Source organism: Drosophila sulfurigaster, chromosome 3 (assembly GCF_023558435.1).
Source record: "Drosophila sulfurigaster albostrigata strain 15112-1811.04 chromosome 3, ASM2355843v2, whole genome shotgun sequence".
Taxonomy (NCBI): domain Eukaryota; kingdom Metazoa; phylum Arthropoda; class Insecta; order Diptera; family Drosophilidae; genus Drosophila; species Drosophila sulfurigaster.
Window position 1 is genome coordinate 32,174,110 of NC_084883.1, and position 26,432 is coordinate 32,200,541.

Genomic DNA, 26,432 nt, shown 5'->3' on the forward strand with positions numbered 1-26,432 from the left:
ACGAGCGAGCAGTTGTTGCAGGCAGAGTCGTAACGAGCTGGCATCTATCATGGCCATATCAACCTGGCATCAAACAATTTCAAATGGATCGAATGAAAAATCAACTGGCGTTCAAAATGGCCAGGCCAATTGCGAGTAACAAACAGAGTCAGCAACAGCAGCAGCAGCAGCAGCAACAGGAACAACAGCAGCAGCAACTGCTTTGTATGCAAGCGGCGAACGTGATCGGTTACCTAACAGCAATTTAAGCTGCAAGAGATATCGCTCCAGAACAAAGTGGCCAACGCGCAGTGACTATGTTGCAGCAGATAGCAACGCACAGCAGCAGCAACAGTTGCTAGTTGCTAGTTGCCAGTTGCAGTTGCCAGCCAACTAAACAAATCAACAAACAGCAGCTGCCATGGATTCTGCATTCGAATGAGTGGAAGAATCATTGGCGCATTTCACTTGGCCAAAGTCAATGATTGAAATTCTATGACCAACTTGTTGCTGCCGCTGCCGCTGTCGCTGCTGCTGCTGCTGCTGTTGTTGACCTTTTCGCATGAGAATCGCATGCTGATGATTGATACACTGTGCTGCAGTTGTGTAGTGATCTGGGCACACTGTCAGCCAAGCAGTTGCTCAGCTGTCAGCTGTGCACAGCTCGTCATGGGCAATTTAAGTGGAAGTGGAAGAAAGGTTTCGGCTGCATTCGCATTCGCATTCGCATTCACATCGACAAGCACATCAAGAACATCGATGGCAGAATGCCAAAGTCACAGTCGCAGTCACAGTCAAAGTCAAAGCAAATACGCGATGGATAATTGCGCTCAGAGCCCAAAAACACCCATAGAACAAGCCATAGACATAGCAAACAAATCAAATAGCAAGGCAACAAACCAACAAGCGACCATGGAACAGCTTTTCGTCGTCGTCGTCGTCGTCTTCGTCGTCGTCGCATCGTGGAATTTCACAGCAGCATGGAAATTTGTTCGATGCCTTGTCGCTTTCTTGTTTGGCTGGAGAGAGACTGTTGGCGACTGTTCTTCGTGTGTCTCCTCAGCTAGCAGTTTGTTTTGTTTGATTTGGATTTGATTTGATTTCACCAGCAGCACTCGCTCCCTTCTGCTGCTCCCCTTTCTCTGCTCCTCTTGCTCAATCCAACTTATTCAAATGACGCTCACAGTTTCTTGACCTCTCCGCGTGCCGTGTGACGCAGTCGCAGTTGCAGTCGAAGTCGAAGTTGCAGCAGTTGCAGTTGCAGTTGCACTCGTAACTGCACATGCGCGCATCAGACGCCCTCACCCACCGCTTCAGTTGCCATCCTTTGCTGCTGCAAAAGGTTGCCAACAACATTGCCGGGAAATGCGATTGACGGTAATTGTTTGACGTTTGTCTTATTTAAATTTGTTTTCTTTGGGTTTTCGCCTGCTGCACCCGCTAACCGCCACCCCTCACTTGCCACTCGCTTGTTGCACGCTCTCATGCCACCCGTGTCTTCCTCATGAGCTAACCTAAAGCTGGATACAGGCCCATGCCTATGCACTTTGCTACACTTTACTCAACTAATTTAATAAGTGATAATTATGCACAGCATAAAAATTGTATTATATATTAGTTTTAGTTTCAAGTCAGAAGATTTCCTTTCCAAAGATTATGCTTGTTCTATAGACTATATCACCCTTCTTTGGCACCTGTTTTGCAGGGTATTTGCCTGCCTCTCTATGTCTGACTACGATCATTTCTTGTTTCTTTTTCTCAGGAGTCGAAGTTGTAGTCGAAGAGTCGAAGACGGCGTGCAACTTTAATTGAAATGAAATGAGTTTCGTCGATTTGTGTTCTAGGAATTTGTTTTTGATTGTTTTCTTGTAAATTTGAATGATTATCGAGGCAACAGTTGCAACAGTTGCGCAATTGGCAGCGTAGAAGTCGTCGACCCGCCGCGTAATTGCAGATCAGTCTGTGACCAAGACCCAAACCCTAACCAAGCCAAGCAAAAAGGGGAAGTGGCTGGCACTCTCAGCTTCAGCTTCAACTTCAGTGTAATTGAACTGTGCATCGCACTTTTAATTGTGTGCATGTGACGCGGAAGCGACTTAGAACTGGGCCAGGATCTGCATCGAGTCCAGTGGAGTGGAGTGGAGTCTGCGTAGCAAGAGGAAGCCAATAAAGGCGGCCCGGCCAATTTGTTACCGCTACAAAACGCATATCGGGTACGAGAGTATATCGCGATAAAGTTGCACGAAACCACTTCCTCAACTGACTGCAGAGCGCAGCGTTTAAATAAACATATTGAGGGACGCATGACTACATCTAAGAAGAAGAGGCATAGAGGGAGAGGAAGAGAGCAAGTTCAAGATTGAAACCGAAACTGATGCGTAGTTTAGGGCGATTTACACAGTTTAAACAGACGGCGATACAAATCGCCGGCACATGAGCCGTTCAACCGATCTCAGCGGATGGGGCAGCTGCTCAGAGCCAGTTCTTTTCTTTTCTTTGCAGTCTTTGCAGTCTCTTCCTGTGTGCCATAACTGTAGCAAATGGCTAAGCAACATGCAGACGGCGACCGAAACAGAGACTGAGACTGCGACTGCGACTGATACGCAGCTCTCTACACTCAGGCAAATAAGGAAGTGCTTGTAAACCGAAGACTATATATATTTATATAATGCTCTTAAGTCGCATGACTTTATATCTTAATTGAGACTAATTGTTTCTTGCGCAAAATTCTACGCTGAAATTTATTGAGCAGCAAATTTCGCTTTTCTCAAAGTTTTCTCCTTTTGCCTTGCCAATTTCTTAAAGTGCAGACTTCGAGGATCTCTGGTGCCTGAGATTTTGGCGTAGGCGTCTGCTGTTGGCTCTTTGGTTCCGCGGTTTGCCGCGCATAGGAAAATGTTATAAATTGCACATTTGATGAGCAGAGAAACGTTTATGGTTCTTGGTACAAAGTGAAGTCAAGTCAGGCCAGCTGTGCGTCTTTTTGAGCTAGAACCAGAACCAAAGCTAGATTTAGACTTGCAGTTCGAGTTGTAGTTGTAGTTGTAGTTGGAGTGGAGTCTGCCTTTTAGCGCTTGCATGTCGGCTGATTAATTGTGCCAGCGTCATAAACGTGATGATATCGCAATGTAAGCGCATTTTTCATGTTATTCAATTCGTTGCCGCCAGCTCGAACGATAGCTCCACCACCATCGCAACGGCGACGGCAACGGCAACAGCAACAATAACAGTCAATCTATTTGCATAGCATTTTTGCTATACGCTCGCGCCACAAAACAAAAGACTTAGGCAACAAACTTGATCGCCTCGCACCGTTTTGGGTTCGCTCGCGTTCGCCAGTTCAAATTAAATCTTTCGATATTACCAACTAATTACCAGCATTAACGCAATTGTGCCTCCTCTCTACATACATACAATACAAATGCTTTCCGCATTCGCCTGTTGCTCTATGGAAATCTATTGCAATTCAGATTTAATTCTTTGCCCAAATGGGATCAATCACAGTCGCTGTGTTCCTGCCAGGTGTCGGGCAGGCGCTTTTGGCAGGTGTTTCGCCTCATTGTTTTTTGTAGTTGTAGTTTCAGCTTGGCAGGAAGCATTTGCCATGTTTCCATAAATAATCGAATTGTTGTTGCTTTATTGAAATTTTGCGCTATTGCGTTGCGTTCAACTAAATGCCAGGCAATTGCGCAGTTTTCACCTGATGTTGAACCCCAATTTGGTAAAAGCTGGTTTAATCAGTTGTCAGAGCAATTCAATGATCTAGCTAACGCTGATTTTGAATACTTATTATTTTGTATTTTCACACGAGTTCTACATAAAATCACTTACTTTATCCGCTGTGATTGCTGCCTATTTCCATATTTATATTAATATTCATATTCTCTCATTCTTACTTGCTTATTTACGATTTCAGTTAATTTCTATTCCCATGCTAACTAACAGCTGGAATCGATTGCAATGCAGTCGACAATATTATTTTGTAATTAACTATGATTGACTAATGACTAATTAACCTCAGTGTTAAGTAGTTGTAATTTATGCCTCATAAACTGATCGACCAGAATAATACATACCTTAGAGAATGGAAATTATTTTGAAATAAATTGCTGTTCATAAATTGTTTTATCTTCAAGAATTACAACATTTAATTGTAGTATATTATGAGAACTTTCAGTCTCAAACAACTGTTACTCATAAAGTGCAGGGTATCTCTGCATTGTTTACATAATAATAGCGCAGTTAAAGCATTTATAGTCCGATCAACTTGGTGACTATATTTCCAGATGAGATGATGCCAAGTTGCCAATAGAAATTGTTCCCGTTTTGCTTTCATTTGATTGCGCATATGCACGCGCCCACACTTCATTCTACTCGTTGCCATAATGGGGGAGAAAAAAAAAGTGTAATAAGAACAACCAGATTTTTGCATATACAATTTATATTTTCTGAGACATTTATTAGACACAAATAGAATGTAGTTATAGTAGGTAATAATGTACTCTAGATACTCGTATGCTATGTAAGCGATATATAATTGTAATAACTAAAATGTACATACTAAACGACTAAGACAATGCATTTGCCAGAGCGGGGAGAGTAAAAAGAGCAGAGAGTGAGAGAAAGAGTGCATCATTCTCTTGCTCTTTCACTTACGATCTCCTCTGAGCTCTGAGCAAACTAAAGACTAATAAGAGTAATAGTTAAGTGTACTATAATTGTAATTAAATTGCATAATTCGAAACAATTGCGCGAATACAATTACGCGAATACACATTCACAACATGCACAACGAACAACATTTAAATTATGAGGAGAAATTAATAAATTCATTTCAACTATTTGTTATATAACATTAAATATGCTTGTTAATCGGCTTGTTGTTGTTGCTGTTGCAGCTGCTGTTGCATAACTTCTTCTAGGTAAATAATGTTCGATATTTTGTGTGATATTGCTTATCTATAGTATATAGTATACACACACATGTGTGTATATATCTCATTTATATATGCTTGTGTGTGTGTGTAAGTGTCTTTTGATATCTTGCTGCTGGAGGCGCCAATCGCCTTTTGCAGCTTTTGCAACTCGAGCTTTAGGTCCAAGCTTAATTAATACACCGTTTCGTTAATTTGCCGTTTCTTGTTGTTGTTTTTTTGTTGTTTTTTTTGCTTTTATAAATTTGTAATGTGACTGAAAACTGAAAGCGACAGCTAAATGAAAAATGGCTTTTTATTTATTCACTTTTTTCTTGTTTATGATTATTTTGTAGTTTTTTTGTTTTTTTTTTTGCTTTGCCTTGTCGCCTATTCGTATTAAATATTAACTAAAAGTGTCGCAATATTAAATTAAATTAAACATAAAATTAAAATCACAATTTTATAGACTTGACGTGTGAGTGTGTTTGTGTGTGTATTTTGTGTGTTTATTGTATTGTCTGTGTCTGTTTCTGTTTCTGTGTGTGTGTCATCAGCGCTTCATGTGATTGGTTTTCTTGTTTTGTTATGTTTTGTTTGGTTCTTCTGCTCTCTTCTTCTTCTTCTTCTTCTTCATTTTCATCTTCATCTTCTTCTGTTCTCCCTCTCTTTCACATTCATCCTTGTCCATCCAGGCAAAATATTCTTCAAAAATATTTCATTGGAATTTTAAAGCATAGTTCTAGGCGCAGGGGAAGGCACAATTCAATGTTAATTAAAATTGCTGCTGCAAGCTAAACTGGTGAAAGCTGCAAGGGAGAGAGAGAGAGAGAGAGAGAGGAAGACAGCAAGAGAGAGAGAAGGGTAGGGAAGAGAGATAGAGAGGGAAACAGATAAAGAGGAAATTATTTTAGTTTTAGCTGCACGAATTTAATAAGCAAAACAATCAGAGGGCAGCACGATTTGCATTGCCACACCTCCCGCTCTGCGCTAGACGCTTGTCCCCCCCATCTACTGTCTGCGCCCCCTAATTCTCATCCGCCCGTCGTCTGCTCACCTGCAGGAACACACACAGCGTTAAATGTTGGTGTTGCTTCTTATGGTTGTCTGTTGTCTGTTGTCGTGGTTGTTGTTGTTGTTTGTGGTTGTTGATGGCAGCGAAACGATTTGGCAACGAATCTCTACTCCGAACCCGAGCATCGCATCCTCTTCCTCCACTTCCTCTGCCTGCTCCTCCTTCCCATTCTCATCCTCTTCTACATCGTCTACAGATAGAGCGTCGCCTGCTGACGCTGATCGAAATGGTGTATATAGAGTTTCTTCTTGGACTTCTCCTTCGATGGTCGCAGATCCCACACCAGATTGGAGAGGCTGCGTGGCCGCGACAAGCGTCGCGTCTTCTTCTCCGGCAGCTTCTGTGAATCGCCCGAAGTGCGTCCCCCGCTGCGCGACGAGTCCAGCGTGCCCTCCCTTGGGTTGTTGTTGCTGCTGTGGTGATTGTTGCTGCTCGAGCTGCGGCTGTGACTGTGCGCCAAATAGCCATGCGAATTGAGTATGCTGCCGCACTTGAGCACCACATCGGGCGGCGACTGTGAGCCAGTTGATGCTGCTGCTCCCGCTGCCGCCGCTGCTGCTGAGGCTGCTTGGGCCGCTGCCGCTGCTGCTGCTGTTGACTTGGCATGCGCTGAGATCATCGGCGGCGTCATTGCGCCCGTGTTGTTGCTGTCCGGTGTCAGCTGCAGACTGCTGTGACTCTTGTATCTGCCAAAGATTTACAACATTCAGTATTTCCCCCTCGAAGTTTATTGTTCCCCCCCCTCGGTTATCGGTTACTCACCTGATATGAAAGAGCGGCGACTGCGGCTCAAGGGATTCCTTGACTGGCAAATGATTGTTGGGCGTCAGCACCTTGCTATGGTGATGTGGATGCGGATGCGGATGGGGATGTGGATGTGGGTGTTGATGCTGATGCGATGCATGTGCATGTCCATGGGGATGATGGGCATGGGCGTGCGCGTGGGCGTGGTGCGCTGCTGCCGCTGCACTGGCAACAATTGCTGCCGTGTTGCTGCTGCTGCTGTTGTTGTTATTATTATTATTGTTGCTGTTACTGTTGTTGCTGCCCGGCGTTGGCGGCAACTGTTGCTGCTGCTGCTGCTGCTGCGAATGGCTATGACTGTGGCTGTGACTATGGCTGTGACTGTGACTGGTGCCGCCGGTTGAGTTGCCATTGCTGCTGCTGCCGGCGCTGTGCGCATTCGCATTCTTGATGTAAAGCTTTGGTAGTGTGGGACGCTGTCGCTTCTCCGCCGGCTTCTTGCCCGGAATCGTCTCAATTGGCGGCGGCACCGGCTTAATGTCCTCCTGTATATGGCTGTGATGATAGTGATTGACCAGCAATGCCGACGAGTGATGAACCAGCGACTGCTGTTGCGACTGTGACGAGTATTGCTGATGATGATGATGATGGCCACCGTTGCTGCTGCTGTGTTTGTTCGACTCCAAACTGCTGTAGTTGTTGTTGTTGCTCGTCTGTTGCTGCTGCTGCTGCTGCTGGTGTGGTGTTGCTGCTGCTGTTGTCGGTCCCCTGATTAGGCTGCAATAGTTGCCATTGCCGCTGCTGTCCGTGTGATGTGACTTGAGTGTTGGCGACTCGCAGATCGGCTCGAAGCGAGCCAATCCCTTGGAGAGCGGCGTCAGACCGCGCACATAATCATAGATGTGATCAATCTCCTTGTATTCCTCAGCAAACTCGCTGCTGCTCAGCGCCTGCTGCTGCTGCTTGGACCACGAATCACAGCTGGCGCTCTTGCGCAGCACATAGCCGCTCTCGGCCAGACCGCTGGCCACGCCCGCCGCCGAGGGCAGCATGACGATGGGCAGCTTGTTGCCACTATTGCGACTGCTGAACTTGGAGTCCTTCTTCTCCTTTTCGCTCAGCTTGAGATCGACAATCTGCAGGCGATCGCGCGCATCCGCGAGCAGACGCTGCGCCTTGTCCAAAAAGCGCGTGTACTCAATGAAATGCTCCAGCTGCTCCATGTTCTTGGCCCGCTGCAGCTTGATTTTCACGTTCAACGGCACCGGCACCAGATCCGTGTCCTTCTGCAGCGGCAACGCAAAGATCCGATCGATTTCCACGCAACCCAGCAGTCGCAGCTCTGGCACAAAAGGCTGCTTCAGTCCCTTGGGTCCGCTGCCATGCACAAGTCTACAGAAGAAAGCGAGGAGATAATGCAAATATTTATATATTAACGCCAAATAAAGACATTCGATCTACATTAAAAATAGCAAATTTAAATTGTTGTAAATATATGTAAAATCTAAACTAAACTTTTATAAAAAAAATCGTAGAAATAATTAGTCATAAAATCAATAAAGTTTCGTGATAAATTAAATTGAATTGAGAGTTCAAATTGAGAATAGTCTGTTCGATATTATCAATATTAATATACCAAACATATATACCTACAAAATACTTAAAATTGTATATTTGGTTTTTTCATATATCTATTGTGAAAGTATAAAACCAGTTATAAATAATGGGTAAGTATAAATTATTAGTAAATTCTTTAGTTATCGTTTGTGGAAAAAACAGAAAAACAATCGGATGAATGATTCCTCATGATTCCTACTCAGTAATTCCAATACTCTTGATAAGAATTGTTTTCATTTAACTACTAAAATTATGAAGGCTTGGAAAAGAGTAAGAAAAGGGCTTGCATAAAGCATAGATTACTGCGAAACTCACCTCACGATGACGGGCATCCGCTTGAGCAGCAGATTCTTGACGGTGTGCACTCCGCTGATGCTGTCCTCGCGTGCAATCGGCGAGAACTTGGCTTTGGTATCGAGTGGCAGATTGATGATCTCGTCCTTGATGTTGCGGCACTGCAGGTACTTGCCATTGTCGTTCATCGTGGTGAGCAGCTCTCCAGCGTGAATGGTGCGATTGAGCTGCTGGCAACGGAAAGTCTCGCGGACCAGGACACGAGCATTGCGCCGACGTGCCAGCTCCAGGACAGAGTCAATGCAACGCGTGGAGCGGCCATCCTCGCTGAGGAGCTCAAAGTAGCCGCCATAGGTCTCCGGTATGAGCACCTTGGCACCCACATTCGTGGGCTTGCGTCCCTCCTTGATCTTAATGGGTTGCGCCAGAATCTGATACTTTTTGCCGGCACTCAAAAAGAGCGCTGTGCTCTGCAGCGATGGCGCCGATAGCGTTGGGACGCCGAGGGCCTGATGCTGACCCTTCAGGATCTTGGCCACCGCCGGCAGCGGTTGCTTGGAGAAGTCGCGCAAATAGACGGGCGTCGCATCCCCGAAACGGGAGGCGGCCAATATGATTTGGCCATCGGTGGCGGCCATGTCGCGGTTGAAAAACGATAACAGCTTGCTACGCGCCAGTTGCACATTAAATGAGAGTAAATTTCATTGGACTGGCTGCGGCGCCGACTCGCTGGATTTCTGGATGTGCCGCCTCTCTGCTGCTCCCGACTCCGCCTCCAGATGTCCCCCAACTGCGCCTTCCTCTGTCGCGCTGGATGCCTCGCTATCCTCGTCGTCGTCGTTGTCGTTATCCTGGGCACAGTTGATGGCGTTGGCGTTCAGCTGATCCTCTAGCTCAAGGGCACGTCGCTTGGCTAGCTCCTGGTGGCGCAATCTCAGCAATTGTGCGCCTCGACTGCAACAGGCGTGTGCTATTTGCTCCTCTTCAATTTCTTTCTGTTGTTGTTGTTGCTGTTGTTGTCTACCCACCGCCGCCGCCTTGGCTGCCGTCTGGCTCTGACTGTGGTTATTGCTATGGCTATTGCTATTGCTCTGGCTGGTCAGCAGTCGCGTGGATGTCTGCAGTGCGTAGTTGAGATACTGCATTCGGTTTGCTGCTCGTCTCCCGCTGGCCACAGTGTGCGAATTGTGATGGCGACTTCTGTTCCTCCTAGTCCTCTGCTTCAACTTGGCTTTGATTCCTGCAAGATTGTTGTAGGAGGGGAAATTAGTCGAATGGCATTTAATGTCGCATCGAAAATGCAGTTAATATTATTACACACACACATTAAGGGCTGGCTTATTTATGGCACCCATAAAGTTGAAATGCAGCCAGCAAAATAAATGCATGTAAATATGGCCAATGCCAAACATGCCATTAAGACCATTAGGGGGAGGCACGAACACGAATACGAACAGCGAAAAGTAAAGAAGAGAAGTGTGGAATGCAACTCGGGACTTCTCTGTGTGGCAGTAAGCCAGGCCAACAAATGGCAAGACATTAAAAGTACTTACAGGATATTTGCATATTTATGAGCCCACATAAATGTGGCTGATTACCACAGACAGACAGACAGACAGAGAAAGAGAGAGAGAGAGAGCTTGGGAAGGAAAGACACCATTCCGCAGAGATGTTCAGTTCTACTAAATTAGTTGACAATTAGAATAAGTGAAAGAAGGTGAATGTTGAAGGTGTATCGCCCACTTTTCAGCCAATGGGCGTGACCAAGAGGCCATTTCAATTGGAGTTGAGTGCTCATCGAGAAAAGCGGCCCATAAAGAATTTTACGAGCCTTTTGGCTAAAATGCGCTGCCTCCAAGCCAAGCCAAGCCAAACTGGCCAAGTGCAGTTCGGCAAAGTTATAAACATTTCGAGCTGCACACATAAAAAGCCAAGATTTAATTGAAATTTTTATGAGCTCGCCCCAGTGTTGGAAAAGTCATTGTAAGTAGTTTGTAAAATAAAACCGAGCTCATCAATTTCTGAACTATTTTGCAGCATAGTTTTGTTTCGTTATTTTTCGATTTTTTTTCTCTCGATTTATTTGTTTTATTTGCAGTTGTTTTGCTATTTCGCTGTGCTTTCCAATTAATTGTTTGGCCTGATGTTGTGTGTTGAGACGACGATAACACGGCTTGCAATTAATTTTCACCATGGAAAGTACCTTTTCCTGCGACTGCCAGAGAGCAAAAAAAAAAAAAAAAAAAAATACAGAAAACGAACAACAAACTGGCGCGCAATTCTCACGCTTGGTAACTTATGTGGAAACGTGACATTTTCTCGGCTACTGGACAAAAATTGATGCCACTAACAGGCGGAGGATTGGCTAACCGACTTGTGTGGATCTGTTGTGGCTACCAATGTGGATCTGTGGCTTTGGATCAGATGCTCTGCTCTGCTCTGACTCGGCTTCCTGGCGCGTACGTGTCTGGAGTTTAAGTTGCTGTTTTTATTATTTCGCTCGGTGCATGGCCTGACACAGTTTCAGCATTTGCCTTGCATTTAACTTGATTTCATTGAGAATGTCTTAATTAATTAGTGGCGCCCCTGGACTGACTGGATGCTTGGCTGCCTGGAAAGTGGCACAGGCATTTGCGAGTCTCGCTCAGGGCTGAGGCACTTGAGAGAGTCAGCTGCTAGCTGCCTCTTCACGCCCCCCTTCCGTGTCAGTGTCTTCAACGCTTAACAACTTCCTGTGCAGAAAGGCACAAAAAATAAAGAGAAGAAACTCATTTAACTTGTAGCTGACACGTTGCACACAGCAGCATCGAAGAAGCCTCACAAAAAGTTTTTCGTTTTCATTTCTTTTTTACTTTTTTTTTTTTTTTTTTTGTTTATTTGCTGGTTTTATTTTTTAATAAGCAAAAAACTTGCAATAAACATGAAATCCTTTTCAAGCTCCTGCCACAGGCGCGTTGCCAATGATGACGATGGCGATGACTATGGCTATAATACTGAGGCGATGGCGATGACGATGACGTTGGCATATGTCGAGCTCAACCCCTTTTGGCCACGGCCAGTTGCTGATGCTTCCTGTCCCCGAGGGGAACACACAAAAGCCGCAGGCAAAACACTTGAACAAATGAGGTATCATCCGAGTCGAGTCCCAATACGAGTTGACTGCGAGCCACAGGAAAAGTGACAACGTTTCTTTACCCCCTTCATCCCTCCATCGCTCCTTCATCACTGTAACCGCCTGCGGTTATGACTACGAAATATGAAATATGTAACCCAAGACGTAGACAACAAGTACCAAAAAAAGAAAAAGACAAAAAAAAAAAAAAAAAATAACACAGAGAAGAAGAAGCCTGACGCATAATGAGATACACAAAAACAACAACTTGTGAAAAAGAAACGAAACGGAAAGCAACAAAAACACAACATAAAAAGCAAAAGTTAATAATGATGCAACGAAGCTTAAATACTCTTGCTAATGATGATATCATAGGCGATTATTGCTGCCGTAAGAAGGTAAAGGATGTTCTTGCCTTTTTACAGGCAAACCAAGTTATCGAAAAAGCTCATTAAAGTTTTTATGAACTGCAGTCAAATTTTATTAAAAAAAGAACTCACTCCTTACTAAAGTTAGTTTTGAGAAAAGGTTGCGAAATTAAAAATAGTATCTATCATTCTTAGTTTTATACTTTCTTTTCGATCATATAAATACTTTTTATTTTAATAAATATTCAAAAAATTATATTTTTTTTTAAAATAATTTATTATCTTCTTAATGTAAATTAAGGCGTACATTTTTAGTTAAATTTTCTATAGAAAGAACTTCTTTTAAAAGTGGTGCTATATTTAATTTAGTGTTGTTAAAAAAATCAATTGCAATTTTAATTTGTGTTGAAAAGTGTCACATGTAAAGCTGTTAAAATTGTGTTATCGATAAAAAGAATTTTAGTCCAGACAAAGCGCTGCGTAGTATATAAAACATTCTGGTAATAATATTCAAATGAGTCACTATTAAGTCCGCTATAAGTCTGGCTAAAATGCGAATTAATATGTATAGAAATAGAAATTTACATACACAATATCATATAAGCAGACATCCAAGATATGTAGATAGATAGCAGCGCATTCACACTCGATGTCATTATGCAAGCGCAAAGAAGTTGCAGCTATAACTTGCTGGATTTACTTTGGGGTGTTTGTGAGCACATATGTATTTGCCCCAAATATGCCCCAACAAAAGAGAGGAACGACGCTGTTGTTGTTGTTTGCCAGGGTAAATACAGCATAGAGGGTGTCTGCTTAATGACCAAGTTATTACAACCCGGGGTAAGTGTATAAGTAGAAGTAAGTGCGATAAAAGCAGCGTTCAAAAGGATTAGGGCAGCTATAGCTCCACATACGTAGAGCGCTCCTCCTTCTCTCTCCACAGCGAGCAAACAGAATCTGTGCAAAGGTGTGTGCACACACACAAACACACACATACGAAGGTGGGTGGCTTTTGTTGTGCTAACAAAAGCAACAGACGAGCCAAAAAGGAAAAAGGAAAAGTGTAAGGAGCACGTCCAGGTCGCAGGTCAGGCACAACACACATCGCACAGCACAGCTCATAAAAGGAAGCAAACACATACGCACACACAAACATACACTCTCATATGTGTTTGCATAGTTTGAAGTGTGTGCGTGTGTGTGTTGTGTCGTGTGGTGTATATGTCTGGGCACATTAATCACACTAAAGAGTTTTACAAAATGCAACTCAACTCTGCTGTTGCCAGAGCCAAAGCGCGAACCAAAGCCACAGTCATAGTTGTAGTTGTTGTTCTTGTTGCTTCGTTGCTGTGATTGTTGTTGTAGTTGACGCCGTTGCTGTTGTTGTCACCACTTTAAGCTGCGGCTTAAAAATCGCGGCCCCGTCTTTGCGGCAAGCAGCTTACCCGGCTAAGAATTTCGCATTGCCGCGTTGCCAAGTTGCCTCTTTGCTCTGCCTCAACGCCAACGCCAACGCAGCAGCAACAGCAGCAGCCACAGTCGCGGCAGCAGCAGCAACACTTGATGCAATACTGAAGTCGACGCCAACGTCGACGCTAGGGCATATAATGCAATATAATACGAGACTCAGAAACTCCTTCATGCTTTTCTTTATTTAATTTCATTTCCGTTTTGTCAAGCTGCTGCTTCGGCTGCTTCTGCTTCTGCTTCTGCTGTTGCTGTTGCTGGGAACACCTTCAACTCGAGCTGCTGCCTCATCTAGAGTCTCATCTCCTGTTGCCCATTCTCTTGGCATCTCGGCATCTCATCTTCGACTTGGACTAGTCCTGCGCTCAGTTGCCTTATTATGTCGTTCTTAGCGCTTTTGATTACTTTTTATCCGCTTTTGCACGCGGATCTGCCTGGCAAACAACTTATTGTTGTTGCTCTCTTCATGCTGCTGTTGTTGTTGTTGTTCTTGTTGTTGTCTTTCATATCTACCCCTTGGTGTGACTAATGACGTGCCGGCCAAACGGACAACGCTCGCCACTTGCCACTTTCCGCCCGCCGCTGCTGCTCGTTTGCTTAGCCCCCCCCTCGACTGTCTCGGATGTAAATAATGAAATAATATGGTTTTTCTCTTGTCTACCATGAAAAATTAACGTTTTGCCCATTCTTGACTTCTTTTTCGCTTTTTTTTGTTTTGTTTGCAAGATTTTTATATGGTGGACAGTTGGTTTTTGCTTTCATTTGTCAAGTCGAGTTAAGCGTTTTTTTTTTGCGCTTTTCGCTTTGCTTTTGCTTTGCACTGGATGTTCGCTTTAGAGTTTTGTTTTGGGTTTCGTTTTTGGCCTTTGGGGTTGCGAAGGTTGTTGAGTTGACCATTGTGGGTGTCTTCTATAGTATAGTGTGTATTTGTGAGGTTATTGCACCGAAAACAAAAGTGTTATGAATTCCCTGGCTCACTCACTCTCTTGCCACCTCATTCTCTGATTATCTCCGAGGGGGAATAAAAACTCTTCTTGACTTTTGAGTAATGAGACAGTAGCAGCTTTTGATAGGCTGCAAACCCTTTGAGCTTTGTTTATTTTTCCGATATATTTATGGCCTAAACAGTTGCCCTCTAACTGAACTTGTTTTGTAAGCCTCCAAAAATGAGAAGAGCATTCAGTCTGAGCTGACAAATGTGTATGCGACAAAAATGTGTGTGTAGCTAGAACCTTGGCGATGTCAATGCCATTAAATGAATCCATACATCTGGTATGTAAATATAGATATGATGGCTCATCGTGCTCTATATGTGTATAGGCAGACAGACAGACAGACAGACAGAATGTAACGTATTTTTCCCCTGTCTCGCATTCGTATTCATATGCTAAATTTAACAGTCGGAACGCGCCCAATTCCAATTCCAATTCCGATTCATAAATGGCGGGGGCAGCAAATCAAAAGCAATTAAAATGCAAAGCCACAGAACGGCAAAGGGTAACATTATTATAGTTGTTGTTTGTGTTGTGTTGTGACGTTGATGAGATTGCCCGCGCCAATGATTTCTGTATTTCTGTGTGCTTTTTTTTATTTCTTATTGAAATGTTGACGTGCTTACTAATCAACGAAGCGGTCAGAGTGGGAAACACATTGCTGGTATTTTATTAATCATGCGCTGCATGCACAAACACACACACCACACAAGAACTAGGAGAGGTAGAGCCACAAGCAGAAGCAGTTATAGGAACAGGGACAGATATGTATTGGAGTTGGGGTTTCACAAGAACCACAGGAAATCGAAACCGAAATGCAACGACATTTGCTGTATCATATTTGGAACTCTTTAGTGATGCCCTCTTGTTTACTCCTCCTCCTCCTCCACCTCCAACTCCTTTGCTGACACTAAAGAGAAAGAACCGTTGACTGCCTTTTGAAGTCCAATCGAATGTCGTATAAAGTGCTTGTTGTTGATTTTTATTCTTTTTTAGGGTCTGCAGTTCATTGAGCATTCCATGCTTAAATTTATGCTCGACGAGTGCTTGATTGTTGTAGGGTTCTGCCGTCACCTTGGGTTAGCTGACACTTTGTAACCGTTCTGTATTCTGTTTACCTTAAGCAGACCAAACGAAAGTATCTTTTCTTCACATTGATTGACTGCGCAGTAAATGTGTGTGTGTGTGTAAAAGGGAAATCCCTTTTTGGGGCTGCCTCATTGCCATTTATAAACAAATGCAGCAACTTAGAGAGACAAATAGACAAGGGGCTGGGCCCAGGCACACTGCAAGACTGGGGACTTGGGACTACGATTGGGGACTGCGGACTGGAGCTGGGGCTAGGCCCAAGCCTGGGTCTGGGCTTGGCAATGCCGAGGATGGGCTTTTGTTGCTTTGCTTTTGACCCAGAAAATGAAAATACAATAAGAAAATGTTGCGCCCGTCTTTTGTAAGTGAAATTTTCAGCTATCTGCTGCATGTCTTTGTTGTTCTTCCATATTAAAAACTACAGAAAAGAAAAAAAAACCCAATACAAAATGGTAATGGAGAGTGTTGAGCATTGGCAGATGCCTTACGGAGTTACGGTGAGAAGTGCGTTGGTGTCAACTCAGAGAAAGAGAGAGAGAAAGAGCGACAGTCCATTAACTTGTCAGCCCCCATCGAAGATGAGTGGGCAGCGATGGGCATATAATCGAGCTGATAATGAATAAGCGAACAAATTTCTTTAGCATCTTATATTCCTATTCATTTGCAAGTAGTGAAAGGCAGTTGAAAAGTGATAGAACTTTTTATACGAAAACACTTTCCAACTAAAAGATTTTGGTATAATAATTCCTCTCATAGAGTCTTATTTCTCATCATTATTATATTTGCATTTATGTTCATTTATTTTATTATATTTAATAGATAATTATTTAACCTTTACTTTACGATTGATGACTAATACTTGAATGAATTTGTATTGCTTACTTAGCGGATACAAATTTTTAGCCTTGTCATCTCATAATTATTATTAATTTATGTTATTTTAAGTCTTTATTTAATTGATTTATTTTAATTGATTGGCTTCCGAAAGAAATTATCGAATTATACCCATTTTGTTTTACCAATTTTGTTATATAACTTTTGAATTATTTATATGATTTTAATCAATGTTTTTTTCTATCTTATTTTTTTATGGTTATAAATGTATTTATATTTAAATCATTTGTCGTTAAAATTCGCTATATTTGCTGTCTTTGTCACCGTTAGCTTTTTATAATTCTTCGAGTTCTTTTCATTTATAATGTCGAGAATCACACTCGAGTGATTTCGGAAGTCTCGCACATAAATTCATAAACCAATTTTGACACTTAATAGGGCCGGCAATTAGCAGTCGAAAATTTCACAGAGGCCACACAATAATAATATCCACACTTAACCCAATTTATAGAGCATGACGCTAATTACCCATTAAATGTTACTATATGCATTAATAATAATATTATCGTATTCATATTAATATTTAACGTGTTGTGTGTTTTACGTTATTATTTATGGATTGCTCACCTAGTATGTGTGTTATGTATGTGGACAATGCAAATAACGGTAGAATTTGCTCCAAAAAAGTTGCCGTTAAATGTGCACAATAAACATTTACATTTACACCTTTTTTTTGGCAATCAATTAACAGCACACAGACACATGCACAGAGAGCGAGACACAGACACTGAATAAACTCTCATTACTCATTTCTTGACTTGGATTTTGTTTTCTATTTGCTTATGTTGTTGTTGTTGTTATTGTTGTTGTCGGTGTGTTTTCTTGTGGATTTGCTGTTGGTTACGCGAGTTTTACGATCATTTCGTAATATTCGCAGTCAGAGCGAAAATCTCTTTTGTTGTCGATGCTGTTGCCACGAAACTATGAATAACTGTGAATTTCACAATACCAAATGAGGCACAAAGAATTTTTACTTTCACGCCAGTGACGAAATGTGACTTAAGTTTGTTACTTCTTCGTCTTCGACTTCTCGTTCGTCGTTGTCATCTCCTTTGCATCGTTTCACCGTTCTACACTTTTTGTTGTTGTTGTTGTTGTTGTATTCACTCATCCGCGATTTGCATAAAAAACGAAACGAAACGCGTTGAATTTTGCCGGAGTATTCCCCAAATCGCAATCGCAATAGCAATCGTATATGTGTTCGGTTATTCTCTTCCTCTAACTCGTTGAGGTGTCTCGCGTGGGTTGCTCTTGTTGTTGTTGTTTTTGAAGCCGCGCACGCGCACACAGATCTCGCTGGGAGCGACGACGATTGTGGAATGAACCGGTCGCTGGATGCGAAGCTAATGAAATGCGAGCTACGGTTCTGAGAGCCGTCGAGTTGAGTGCCCAGAACATGCGCAGTCTCTGCCGACGTCGCTGTCGCTGTCTGCGTCGCCGTCCCCATCGGAGCTGGCGTCGTTACGTTACCCTGTTCGTTAACAGTCGCTTAGCAGAGCGCTGTTAAACCGGTCTAAGGTCTAGCTTACGCTTGACTCCACAGAGGAAGGCGAGGTGGGGAATTTCTTTGCTCAACTTTCGGGCATTTGTTTTGGGCTCTAATTTCTAAGCAAACGTTGTGCGCGAAAGACCGCGAGAAAGACAGAAAGAGTCAGAGAGAGAGAGAGAGAGCGAAAGAGATTCTCCGCGATAAGCGACGGACAGTTGTTTAATAGTTTTCTTTCGAATTTTGAGGATCTTTTTTCTACGTTTAGTTATTTATTTTTTTTTTTTGTTGTCTTCTTCTGTCGTTGATTCTTTCTTTTTATGTATTTTGGATGTTTTTTGCCTCTGTCTCAAATGTTTGCTGAGAAAAACGCGACTCCCAGCAAAGAGTCAACTGTTGATTTGCTTTGTTAGCATCTCTTTAAGTTTCATTAACATTTCCATTGGGCCGCGGCCGTCTCGCTGAATGTGGATTGTGTGGTGTCCCTTGTCCCTCTGTGTCAACCACTGTGTCTGCAGAGCAGAGAAGAGTCGTAATATTTTTGTTTGGCTGTGCGTGTGAATTTTTATGGTTCATTAAAATTAAAAGCAAGCGCTGCCTTCTCGTTGTATTTTTAATGTTTTGTTTGGCTTTATTTATAGCCGACCGATTGGCATTTAGAATGTGAGTTTGTTTGGATAGTTTTGAGTCTAGATTTCGGGTTGATTGAACCAAAAACGATGCGACTGTTAGTTAAGTAGCTTTTGCCATTCTCAATCTGATTTGTATCACAAGAGGCGGAAGAGATGACAGCTCCACAAAGTGAAATTCCAATGGTGATGTAACAACAACAACAACAACGGGAACACATATACATATGCATATCATCGTGCAGTGTTTCGGTTTTGCCAAAAAGGGTTAAGAACAGGAACAACATGAACATGAGCTCAACAGAGAACTGCGAGCTGTCCGGGCCGATGATTTACGACAAAGTTACTTTAGAATATTCAATCAGAAAACCTTTCAAAATGCCGCAAGGCCAAAGTTCTACTCGTAAAAGCTGGACCATAAAAGCCAAAGCCAAAGCGAAAAACCAAAATAAAAATAAAACGAATATAACGAAGGCAAAGGCCGCTTGCATAGCACATGAAATATGAGCGCAAATTATAAACAGACGTCACGTCAAAGGATTAACAAGCAGTACCTTAGTCCCCCCCTTCGCTTGTCCAAACCAGCTATCAACAACAGCCCCAAAGCGAGTCCGAAATAAAAATCAAATGAATCAAACGTCGAGCCGAGGCGACTTTGATTTCAAGGAAGTCTTCATCGTTGTCGTCGTCGTCGTCGTCCGATCCGCTGATTTGATTTTTATGACTGCCAACCTGAACCTTTTCTCTTTATTTTTGTTATTTTTCAAGCGAAAACGCAGCAGAGCGATTAAAATCTAACAAATTTTTCTCAGCCTCGCAACGCGACAAGGGCCGCCATTTATTCCAGGCGGGGGAGCGCAGAGGAGGAGGCGGAGGGACAAGTGAACAAGACGCGTTAAATGGTCAACACCCAACACGGACAGCGCCTGAAGCTTCAGTTTCAGGTTAAGCTGAAACTCATACTCATACTCGAGACTCAAACTCAAACTCAAACTCAATTTTAAAATGCAGATTATGTGCGTTGATTAAATATTGTTTTTTAATTTCTTTCTGCGTCTCAATGGGAAATTAAAAATGCAAAGCCAAATGCAGCCAAGGGAAATGCAGTCAACTTGTTGTTCTTGCTGTTGTTGTATTCAGTTTGTTTTGGTTTTTGTTGTTGTTGTTGTTGCTGTTGTTTTTTTTTGCGTTTTGTGCATGCTACGCACGTCGCGCTTAATAATAAAAAAACATTTATAAAATTGAAAAAGAACAGCGCGGCGTTGGGTTGGGTTAGTGTTGTTGTGGTTGTTGTTGCGGTTGTTATTGCTGTTGCTGTTGCTGTTGTTGTTGCTGGTGTCGGTGTCGGTCAAGGCGTAGCCAAAGCAGCGCCGCCTATCGAAAGGTTTATGGCTCGAACATTCGCCTTTCGACTTGACCGGCAACAGACGCGAGTACATCAAACAAACGTCAAACTGATACCCTGCACTCTACAGTGTTCTATGGGGTAGATTCGTGTCTGTGCTATAAACTGATTTAGTTAATGTAGAGTCGTAAGGTATTTTCTTGGCAGGTCAAGCGTAATTGGCTTAAGTTAAAGTTCTTTTACTGCTCTGGCTGCTATCTTATCAAGCTCAAGTTTGTTGCCTAAGTCTTTTGTTTTTGACTGCGTTTGCCGCATCGCTCTTTATCAACTTTGTGGAAATCGCACTTATAACGGTCTGCATGTGAGCGTGTATATGAGTGTGTGTGTGTGTGTGTGCATTTATCAGGAAATTGTTTGTCGGCTTAAAGATTTGCATAAGACACAGCGACGAATCAAGACTCAAGAGTCTGAGCAGAGTCTTTGTGCGTGTGCCAATTTTAGCTACAGCCCACGCCAAAATCTCATCCATAACTCAAACGATGTTGTATGTAAATGAGCTGCAATTGGAACTGAGACTGCATATGGTTCTCCAAAAAAGAAAATAAAAAATTAGCTGCAACTTTTGTTAGCTTGCACTTTTTTGTTTTTTGTTTTTTGTTTTTGGGGCGGCCTTTCTTTGGAAAGCAGCGCGCGCGTTGCACGTTGATTGATTGCCTTGGCCATTGTATGGAGGCAGTGTGTGGCAAGTACTGGTTGGTAGATAACTGCGTACTTACTATATAGTATATACATATATGCGGGCTCTGCTTCCCTGGTGCGGGCCTAACCTTTTGCACTGCACTCGCTTCACTGTGAGTTGTGCGTTGTGAGCTGTGTCTTGACTTTGACGCTTCGTTTCCTGCGCAGCATTTTACGCTTAATTTGGCTGTGATTGATGTTTTAGGCTGGCTTTCGGCTTCGGGTTTATTTTGCGCGCTCACTCGCTCGCTCGCTTCACTCGAACTCTCTTACGAAAATTAGTTAATTTTACTGCCTGCTTTGGTTCACTGAACTCCACTCGCACTCACAATACACAGCTGCAATGGCCGATAGTTTGCTGGGTTGGAGCTGCCCTCAGTAAAGTGATAATTTTCATATTGGAGCCTGACAAACATTTAACATTTATTTGTTGCAGCCTCGCATTCTGATGTCTTGTCTCTTGTGTCTCTCTCAACAGCTTTGACCCAGTTAACTGTGCGGGCTGCCGCATTGTAGTTTTTGTTGGACACTTTCCAGCTAGCTGACACACAGGTTGGAAAGCAATTAATTACATTGCCAACTTGTACGTGGCCACAATGAAATTGTTAACAGCAAACAGCTCAAAGAGCGCGCGCGTCAATCAATCAGTCCGTCACTCTCTCAGTGAGTCAATCCAAGAAATACAGTCAATGGCCTCAACAGCAGCCGGTTGCTATATATATTTTGCTTTTTTTTACTTTTGGGTAGTTCCCAGTTCCCTGTTCTCAAACTGTTTTTCTAGCTGTCATGTTGGCGCTCCAGGTGCCATTATTTATTTGGCAAACGCGACAAACAGAAAATAAAATCTAACAAAACAAAAGATATGAAATGAATAGAAAACAAAACAAAACGCTGGCCACACCAATTAGGACACACAAACGCGAGCACATTTTTCATTCGATCTCCTCTGCGGAAAGTTGCCAATTTGGCTTTCATTTTCAGGGGGACCCTTTCGGTGGAAAGTTCTCATGTTACGCTACGATTCGGGATATATACCCTTAATAGGTCTCAGGTCCCCAGCTAACAATGCTGCACTCGAATAACAAGGACAGTTCAGCATAGAGCAGCATTCTAATAGGAGCAAAGTCACTGCCATTGCCATTGCCACAGACATAGACGTAGACGTAGCCATAGACGAAGACGAAGGCATTGCCACTGACACTGGCTGCGTTCGCATCCTAAAGAAACAAAAAAACAATAAGCAAGGGCAGCGCAGGCGAAATCGAGGAAAGAAATTCAGGCAAATAAACCAAACAAAAAAAACCGAACAAACAAACATAAAACGACTTGCAGCATCACGTTTCACGAATTCGCGGCAGAACACGTCCCTGTTCCTGGGCGCATTAAATGCAAACAGGCAAACCGACGACACCAACAACAGCAGCCACAACAACAACAACAACAGCAACAACAACAACACCCATGCCTTAACCCCAAACCGAAACTCAAACCAAAATTGAAATAAACAACTGCGCGGACAATAAGTAAAAGTTGCTACAGTTGCAACGACTCCAGTTGCAGCCGACGAGGCGACTCCTCACTAATCTTTGCAGCGTATGCGCAGAGATGCGGCTTATTCTCATTGTTTGCCCCACCTCCCCCTTCCCCTCTCCGCCTTCATCTAGTACAATTGGCAGTCAGTGCCCCACAGTGCACCGCAACGTACCGCACCACCCGCTGCACGCTTTGGGGGCGCACGTTCGCATCCAGCCAAAGAAATATGGAGAGAAAATTGCCATGAACTCGCACATTGCACATCGATTTTGCTTCTATTGGCTTGGGAGCAGCAGCAGCAGCAATATTCTATCTACTATTGTACGATGTGACGGGTATTATAAGTTGAGCCAGTTGTTTGTCAATACAAAGCACAGCCAATTTGCTGTAAGTAGCCCCCAAATTCCACAGCTTACATGTGGAATGTTGCATAAGCAGCAAGTAAATGATGGAGAAAGTTTTGTCAGTACTTTCTGGGCAAACTCCATTTTAAATGACTAGAGAATAAAAGTGGCATTTTAATTAAATTCAAGTCAAATATTGTAATTGTTTTCGCGATACATTTAAGCATTATTCTTTTAGAGGTATACCTAGAATATTTTGTTATTAAATGTTTTTAAATTTTGTTGTTGTTAATAGAACTAAAAGTTGAAAAAAATGATGTGATGTATTTATACATATCACATTAAATCCTGCGCCTGAACAAATTGCATATCTTTTTTTATATTGTTTAAGAATTATAACATAGAAAACAAAAAGTGAAAAAGGAAATAAAGTTACATATTCACAAATCAGATATCTTTCTTATCGATTTGTGCTGGCTGAAATAAGCTGTGATCTATTGTATATAAAACATGCAAGTGAAATATCTTTATATTTCTTAGTAATACATATTGAATGTATCATTAACAATCTATGCAAATGTAATTTCTCAGTCAAAAAAATGCATTTGAAAAATAAAATTATATTCTTAATAATGCCTTAAAGAAATGTTCATATTCTTCATCAAAAAATACATTTAAAATGCATATTTATATTCTCAATAATTTATTTAATGCCAGCTCATTCAACTCTCTTGCGATTTGAATACTTAAATTGCTAAGGGTATGCCATGTTCATCCTTTGTCTGGCTTTCTAATCTTGTTCCTGGATAAAGTGAAAATGGTGCGCAGCTTTCCTTCTGTTCTGCAATTTACTTTTGTTTTTTTTTTCTTTTCAATCAGCTTTGCTTTTTTTCTTGTGGTTGTTGTTACCCTTTATTTTTTGGGTTTTTTCTTTGTAGTGATTCAGCTTTCAGCTTTTGCTCTGCGCTAATTTATCACTTGCCCACGTGATGCATGTGGGTTGTGTGCTGCTTTTGGCTTTATTGCTACTGTGGATGCTGCAGTTGTTGGTGTTGTTGATGTTGTTTGTTGTTGTTGTTGCTGCTGGGGCTGTGTTGCAGTTGCACAGTTGCATTGAACTTATCGAAACCGCACAATCAGCACTGGCAAAAAGAGGCACAAAGCCCAATCACTGAAAGGCAGCTGGCAACCGCTGATGATGATGATGCTGCTTCTGCTGCTGCTGCTGCTGCTCCTGATGCAACTGCAACAGCAACTCGAATGCGACTCCAGTTGGCTGCTGCTCCTGCGGATGCGGATGACTGCAGAGTTACAATTTCAAAACAAATAAATTCATGCTGCAGGCTAAAAAGGGCAGCCCAATGGACGAGCCACAGACACTGAGAACTGCAAACTGAAAACTGAGAACGCTCAACGGAAAATCGAGAACCGAGAACCGAGAACCGAGAACTGAAAACTGAGCTAAGCCCAAAGCAAACAAATCAAGGAGCAGCCAGTCAGCCAGCCATAGACATGGATCTGAACCTCTGGATTTGCCTGCAGTTAAAGGAACGCAACGAGGAAAAAAAGAAAACATTGAGGCTTGACTGCAATTGTTCTGCTTGCTGTTTGTCTTGCCCCCGCCGACTGCTGTCTGCTGTGTTGCCATTTAAAAAAAACAGCAGCAATTATTGCTAGATACACACACACACACACACACACTCACAATGAGACACACACTCGACACTGCCAGCGGTGCTAGTTTTTGTGCTCATTTCAGCAAACGGCGGCTACAATAATAATTCCCCCCTCTAAACGCCCACAGAGCACTTCTTTTTTTTTGGGATGGGACTTGGTCTGGGTGAAATGGTGGCTGCCAAAGGGGGTTGCAGCTCATTTGCATGCCGCTTGGCCATGGCAATGTCGTGTTCAATGCGCTGCTGCAGCTGCTCCCAGTTCACAGCTCTCAGCTCTGAGCTCTTGATTTCATTTCATTGCATGCTTAAATCCCAAAGTCAATGTGGGATTCGTTTTGCGAACTGTTGCTGACCCGAACGACGACACAGGACACATCCATATGCATGCTTTGATTTCGTTTTCGATTTCAATTTCATTTGTTGGATTTTTGCATGGTTGTTGCTGTTGGTTGCAGGTTGCAGGTTGCAAGTTTGCATTGTTGCCGCTCTCATGAAAGTTAAGAGCAGCTTTTGCATGTTGCCCTCGAGCTGCAGCTTTTGTTGGCTGCTGTTGATGTTACGACGGTTGTCGTTGTTTTGGTTGCTGTTGTTGAGTATCTTTTGTTCTGGCATTGCCATTGTCAACATTTTTGTTGTTTTCTTTTTTGGCGTGCTTAGACCATGACCATGCCCACATGACAGCCTCTTCTAGTCGCAGTACCTTTGGCTTTGTTTATCTATGCAAAACTTTCGTTCTTTCGCATAAGTTTTGCTTCTTTGCGTTTTGTTTACCTTTTGCTTCCTCCCCACCCACACTTGTTGTCTTGTCTTTTGCCAACTTGTTTAACTTGTCAAAATGCTTGTTTGTCTGTCGTTGTCGTTGTCACTGATGTTGTTGTTACAGCTGTGCGCTAGTGGCAATTACATTTAAAGCTTGTTGCAACTTAAGCACATACCAATAGTAAGTTGCACCAATTTCAATCTCATAAATATCACCTTGAACCTCACAGCAATAGTCTCCGCAAAATCTACAGCTGGGCAAGGTCATGGCTTAAAGACACACACACACACATACACATAAACACAAATAAACAAACGACCATTTGGCCAACAATGATGCAACAAATTCGATTGGCTGCTGCCCCTTTGAACAAAGCATCGACTAACGTAATTTAATAAAACGTTTAGACGATTAGATTCGTTTGTATGCACTAAAATGTAACCATTAGATACGCTATCTACACACACACACACACACACAATAACACACATACAAGCACACTCACACAGACACAAGTGCAGGCGAAGCAAGTGCAAGCAAAGCTAAGACTTGAGCTTCCATTTGGCAGCAGCTGCTGCACTTGCTGAGGCCAAAACGCTAACGAGCCTTTGGCCACGCTCTGCAGACCTGCCTCGTCTCCCTCTCCTCCTCTTAACCGCCCTCTCCTTCCAATCTTTCGCTCAATAAGAGCATGCAGCTGTTGTCCGTGTCGAGACAGCGACGCTCCCTTTTACTTGATGCTGGTTTTACTTTTCTGCTGCTGCTGCTGCTGGAGGACTTCGTCTGTCTGCCTTGGTTGCTTCGCTTCTTGCCTGCCTCAACTGCCCTCTGGTTGCTGCCCCTGCGGCATGGTAAATCTGCGCTGCCAATCGCTGAAATTATTGCGCTCAATCTTTGTTATTAGATTAACTTCTATTTTGTTTTCCTATTTGACTTTGCCATAAAAACGAATCGAGCCTGAGCCTCCTTAATGCCCTTACCCAAATGGGGCATGACTGCCGAATGCAACTGTCAAGCTTAAGTTTAAGTGAAATGCTTTGCAATTGCATTTAAAGTCAAATGGGTAACAAAAGCAAATGTCTAGCTAAAGTAAACACATGCAGCTTACTACATTCGTTGTTATATTTTTGATGAATAAATATAAAACGGTGATTGTATTGAGCATTGAAATGAAAATATATCTTAGACTTGTTATCAAGTAAAATTTGAATGAATTTAAAGAAAGAACAGCAGAGAAAGACTGAGAATTATTATGAAACCATTATAGAAATGTTTGTTGATGTTTAATATGTAATTTATTGCTATGAATTTAAAAAAAAATTATAAATATAGAGACAGAAAAAGGCAGTCATAATTGCAAAATATGGTTGTAAATAT

The 26,432-nt window shown here is 42.6% G+C and overlaps 1 protein-coding gene across 4 annotated transcripts in view; it reads right to left on the reverse strand.

Moving 5' to 3' along the window:
* Positions 1 to 4,402: 4,402 nt before the first annotated feature.
* Positions 4,403 to 26,432, reverse strand: part of LOC133840869 (putative uncharacterized protein DDB_G0277255) — a 96,150-nt gene continuing 74,120 nt past the window's right edge. For 2 of the 4 annotated variants that reach the window (XR_009894219.1, XR_009894218.1), the window contains exons 5-8: positions 8,644 to 9,862; positions 6,730 to 8,103; positions 5,950 to 6,653; positions 4,403 to 5,701 (exon numbers count right to left, since the gene is read on the reverse strand). Coding sequence is in view for 1 of the 4 variants with exons in the window: in XM_062272997.1 (XP_062128981.1) it covers positions 6,158 to 6,653; positions 6,730 to 8,103; positions 8,644 to 9,260 (2,487 nt within the window). In the remaining 3 variants the exon portion in view is untranslated. Of the gene's footprint in view, positions 5,702 to 5,895; positions 6,654 to 6,729; positions 8,104 to 8,643; positions 9,863 to 17,111; positions 17,902 to 26,432 lie in introns of those variants that run through there. The other 2 variants (XR_009894220.1, XM_062272997.1) reach the window with 2 other exon arrangements.